Source organism: Lottia gigantea (genome assembly GCF_000327385.1).
Source record: "Lottia gigantea unplaced genomic scaffold LOTGIsca_16, whole genome shotgun sequence".
In the NCBI taxonomy this organism is placed as follows: Eukaryota; Metazoa; Mollusca; class Gastropoda; family Lottiidae; genus Lottia; species Lottia gigantea.
The window spans coordinates 3,702,940-3,709,167 of record NW_008707965.1 but is presented as its reverse complement, the minus strand read 5'-3'; the positions used below and the strand labels follow the sequence as shown (position 1 = coordinate 3,709,167).

Here is a 6,228-nt window from a genome sequence, read left to right as displayed (position 1 = left end):
GTATTATTATTACATGAACTCTTACAATATGTATTGTATTATTATTACATGAACCCTTACAATATGTATTTATCATTATTACATGAACCCTTACAATATGTATTGTATTATTATTACATGAACTCTTGCAATATGTATTGTATTATTATTACATGAACTCTTACAATATGTATTGTATTATTATTACATGAACTCTTACAATATGTATTGTATTATTATTACATGAACTCTTGCAATATGTATTTTATTATTATTACATGAACTCTTGCAATATGTATTGTATTATTATTACATGAACTCTTACAATATATTGTATTATTATTACATGAACTCTTACAATATGTATTGTATTATTATTACATGAACCCTTGCAATATGTATTTTATTATTATTACATGAACTCTTACAATATGTATTGTATTATTATTACATGAACTCTTACAATATGTATTGTATTATTATTACATGAACTCTTACAATATATATTGTATTATTATTACATGAACTCTTACAATATGTATTTTATTATTATTACATGAACTCTTGCAATATGTATTGTATTATTATTACATGAACTCTTACAATATATTGTATTATTATTACATGAACTCTTACAATATATTGTATTATTATTACATGAACTCTTGCAATATGTATTGTATTATTATTACATGAACTCTTACAATATGTATTGTATTATTATTACATGAACTCTTGCAATATGTATTGTATTATTATTACATGAACTCTTGCAATATGTATTGTATTATTATTACATGAACTCTTGCAATATGTATTGTATTATTATTACATGAACTCTTGCAATATGTATTTTATCATTATTACATGAACTCTTGCAATATGTATTGTATTATTATTACATGAACCCTTACAATATGTATTGTATTATTATTACATGAACCCTTACAATATGTATTGTATTATTATTACAGGGACGTTTATTTTTTGCTATTGTCCTTGTTTAATACCATCTTTGTATAAATGTATATATTTCACCTAATGGTCTGCCTCTTTATCATATTTCATTTTTACTTTATACCACTTATTGCTAAAACTTGTCTCTTTTTGTAAATATGTTTATAATGTATATATATTCCATTGACTTCAAGTTAGATTTGGTTAACAAATTGGTGATCAAAAAAGTTATTATTATTATTAATATTATTATTATACATATTCATAGCAATGACAAAAAAAATACAAGAATATAATAGAAACTTAAAATAAATTACTGAATCAGAAACGGATACGTTTTAGAGAGGCTACTAGATCTGTTGTATAAAAACCTGTATTAAAATCTGTTATTGCAATGAAATAGATTCTAAATTTAAATCTGAATCTAAATCTGATTTAAGGTCTGTAATATTATCGGTGCTTTCATACATCTTGCGTTTCTCAATTTTTTTTAAACCTGCATGTAACTCATTTAAATATTTACAATCTTTATACACCAAATAATCATTCTCATAATCATCATTCTCCTTATTTAAATCATAGGAATCATAATCATCATCAGCATCATCATCAATAAAAGACTCTAACTGAATAGGCAGTGAAAATCTTTTAGAATCAAAATCTTTAAAGATCAGAAAATCAGTCAGGGTTGGAAAATAGAGAAGTTCTGAAATTCGGTCATGAATTGTTAGACCTGTATTTTGTCTGATAAATCTTCTACAAATATCTTTAAGACTCAGATTGTTGGCAAAAAGATAGAATTTTTCTCTCGGTTTTTCTCTTAAAGTTTTTGGCAATGATGCTTCATAATTTTCCTCTTCTTCAAAATGTAATATTTGTGTAATTTGTATAAATGAGCCACCACCTAAATACAAGATTTGCCTTAATTCATGCCTAGATTGTGAAGAAAATTCCTCCAGAGATAACTGACCATAGGAGATTTCTCCATCATCTGAGGTTAAATGTTGCAGGTTGACATTTTTAAAAACAAGAAATTTGATAAAATTGACAGTTTGATCAATTTGCCATAGTGGTGAGAATTGGAGTACATTTTGAATAATAGTGTTACCATTAAGACATGGCTGATTAAAAGATTGTCTACAACCATGGGATAGAAGTAAATTAAAACATGTTAAATCATAAACATTGTTTGTTAAATCTATGTATTGTAGAGCAGATCGACCATGGTTATCTACAATATTCACATCAGCTCCATGTTTTAATAGTTTTTCTAACAATTTTCTATCATTTTTCACACAAGCCAACATTAAAACCGTTTCCCCACCTTTATCTTGTATATTGACGTCTGCACCAAGATTGAGTAAAATATCAATAGATTCAAGATATATGGGATAGTATTCACGGGCACATAACTCTTTCACTACTGAATTGACTTTCATCATATTTAATTTTTCTTTTATCAAAGTAAATCCGATGACACATAGGTGAAGTGCTGTATGGCCCTGATGGTTTTGTCTATTGACGTCGCAGGGTAAAGTGGCTAAAAATTGAATAAAGGGTAAATTATTTAAAAGTGAGGCCGCCATTAACGGTGAATTACCAACATTATTTATAAGATAAAAATCTAATTCATAATATAACAAAAAACTAAAATCTATATATAAATAATCCATATAAAATTGAGCTAATAGATGGACTATATTTTCACCTGATGATGTTAAAGAATTGATATAGAGACCATTCTGAATAAAAAACCATAGAGATTGAAAATCATTTTCACTCAGAATTAATTTAACTAATTGAAGCTGATTATCGACATGATTAGTTAAAACATCAACATTATTTTGGAATAAAACTTGAGCTAATTCTAGATCCTGACGTCGTGCAATTTTATAAAGAAATTGTAATCCTTCCGTAGTGGAGAATGGTGAATACCCCTTCTTATCTTTAATATAAATATCACAGTTACTACACTGTATTAAACACTTTACAATGTCTAAGTCATTATTATTTATAGCTAGATGTAGGGGTATATCACCTCTTTTGTTTTGCAAATTGACATCACATTTGGTCCAGTTCAAAAAAACACCTTACAATTTCAAAACAATTTTTCCATACAGCTGTATGTAAGGGTGTTTCGCCTCTACAGTCCTGTATGTTAACATTACAGGTACTACAATGTATCAAACACATTACAATTTCTATATTTCTCTCCTTTACAGCTCTATGTAAGGGTGTTTCACCTTGAATGTCCTGTAAGTTAACATTACAGTTACTATATTGTATTAAACACTTTACAATGTCTGCATTGCACCACCTCACGGCCCTGTATAAGGGTATTTCACCTCTACTGTCCTGTAAGTTAACATTACAGTTACTACACTGTATTAAACACTGTACAAGGTCTACATTACCACACTCCACAGCTATATGTAAGGGTATTCCACCTCCATCGTCCTGCAAATTGACATCACAATCTGACCGATTAACCAAACACCTTACAATATCTATATTTCTCTCCTTTACAGCTGTATGTAAGGGAGTATCACCTCTTTTGTTTTGCAAATTGACATTACATTCAGGTTGGTCAAGTATCAACCTTACAATATCTAAACGATTCTTCCGTACAGCTCTATGAAAGGGTGTATAACCTCTTCTGTCCTGTTCGTTAATATCAAACGAACCACTCTTTATTAAACTATTTACAGTCAATAGATCACCGTTCTTTACAGCAGCAAATAATCTTCTAACTGACATTCTGTAATATAAAAATATGAAACAGAAACAAGATTGTAAAGAGGTTTTCTAAAAAAAATTGCGCGTGTATTTGCACATCCCAATTTTCAGTCAGACGTCTGTGATTCCTGCAATTCCAGTACAAGTTAAAAACTAAGAGTTGGATGACGTCAATGATCGAGAAATATGCTCTATCACATAAGGACCTTCAAAGCAGATGTCATCAGGTTAGGTCATATATGGTTATTTGGATGAGTGTTCAAGAGGGCCGTCGATAGACCCTTATTGTAGTAAAAATAAAAGCTAATAAAAAAACAACGAATGTCTAGGGTACGATTGGTCAAACAGAAGGTGAACTATAATCAAACTGATAGATACATATTTAGTTCTAGCTTAGTGTTCTAAGTTCATGGTTTTAATGGGAATTTCAACACTTGTAAATAACATGCAATTCTAATTTTATTTCTGAAATAACAGATACATTGTAATTCTGAGATCACTGTGGACAGACAGAAGAATGAGCCTGGTAAGATATAGCTGTAATATAGCTAGTTAGATATAGCTGCAATATAGCTAGTTAGATATAGCTGCAATATAGCTTGTTAGATATAGCTGCAATGTAGCTAGTTAGATATAGCTGCAATATAGCTAGTTAGATATAGCTGTAATATAGCTAGTTAGATATAGATGCAATATAGCTAGTTAGATATAGCTGCAATATAGCTAGTTAGATATAGCTGTAATATAGCTAGTTAGATATAGCTGTAATATAGCTTGTTAGATATAGCTGTAATATAGCTAGTTAGATATAGCTGCAATATAGCTTGTTAGATATAGCTGCAATATAGCTAGTTAGATAAAGCTGCAATATAGCTAGTTAGATATAGCTGTAATATAGCTAGTTAGATATAGCTGTAATATAGCTTGTTAGATATAGCTGTAATATAGCTAGTTAGATATAGCTGCAATATAGCTAGTTAGATACAGCTGTAATATAGCTAGTTAGATATAGCTGCAATATAGCTAGTTAGATATAGCTGCAATATAGCTAGTTAGATATAGCTGCAATATAGCTAGTTAGATATAGCTGTAATATAGCTTGTTAGATATAGCTGCAATATAGCTAGTTAGATATAGCTGCAATATAGCTAGTTAGATATAGCTGCAATATAGCTAGTTAGATATAGCTGCAATATAGCTTGTTAGATATAGCTGCAATATAGCTAGTTAGATATAGCTGCAATATAGCTAGTTAGATACAGCTGTAATATAGCTAGTTAGATACAGCTGCAATATAGCTAGTTAGATATAGCTGCAATATAGCTAGTTAGATATAGCTGTAATATAACTAGTTAGATATAGCTGCAATATAGCTAGTTAGATATAGCTGCAATATAGCTAGTTAGATATAGCTGCAATATAGCTAGTTAGATATAGCTGTAATATAGCTAGTTAGATATAGCTGCAATATAGCTAGTTTGATATAGCTGTTATATAGCTAGTTAGATATAGCTGCAATGTAGCTAGTTAGATATAGCTGTAATATAGCTAGTTAGATATAGCTGTAATATAGCTTGTTAGATATAGCTGTAATGTAGCTAGTTAGATATAGCTGCAATATAGCTTGTTAGATATAGCTGCAATATAGCTAGTTAGATATAGCTGCAATATAGCTAGTTAGATATAGCTGTAATATAGCTAGTTAGATATAGCTGTAATATAGCTAGTTAGATATAGCTGCAATATAGCTAGTTAGATATAGCTGCAATATAGCTAGTTAGATATAGCTGCAATATAGCTAGTTAGATATAGCTGTAATATAGCTAGTTAGATATAGCTGCAATATAGCTAGTTAGATATAGCTGCAATATAGCTAGTTAGATATAGCTGCAATATAGCTAGTTAGATATAGCTGTAATATAGCTAGTTAGATATAGCTGCAATGTAGCTAGTTAGATATAGCTGCAATATAGCTAGTTAGATATAGCTGCAATATAGCTAGTTAGATATAGCTGCAATATAGCTAGTTAAATATAGCTGCAATATAGCTAGTTAGATATAGCTGTAATATAGCCAGTTAGATATAGCTGCAATATAGCTAGTTAGATATAGCTGTAATATAACTAGTTAGATATAGCTGCAATATAGCTAGTTAGATATAGCTGTAATATAGCTAGTTAGATATAGCTGCAATATAGCTTGTTAGATATAGCTGCAATATAGCTAGTTAGATATAGCTGCAATATAGCTAGTTAGATATAGCTGCAATATAGCTAGTTAGATATAGCTGCAATATAGCTTGTTAGATATAGCTGCAATATAGCTAGTTAGATATAGCTGCAATATAGCTAGTTAGATACAGCTGTAATATAGCTAGTTAGATATAGCTGCAATGTAGCTAGTTAGATATAGCTGCAATGTAGCTAGTTAGATATAGCTGTAATATAGCTAGTTAGATATAGCTGTAATATAGCCTGTTAGATATAGCTGTAATGTAGCTAGTTAGATATAGCTGCAATATAGCTAGTTAGATATAGCTGCAATATAGCTAGTTAG

General features: G+C 29.6%; 1 protein-coding gene across 1 annotated transcript; it reads right to left on the bottom strand.

The window, feature by feature from the left end:
• Nucleotides 1-2,144: 2,144 nt before the first annotated feature.
• On the bottom strand, nt 2,145-2,537 carry LOTGIDRAFT_87526 (hypothetical protein; the record flags this gene model as incomplete). The annotated part of the gene is made up of 1 exon (XM_009051063.1): nt 2,145-2,537. A coding segment is annotated over one exon (393 nt), but the record flags the coding sequence as incomplete, so codon positions are not given.
• Nucleotides 2,538-6,228: the final 3,691 nt, after the last annotated feature.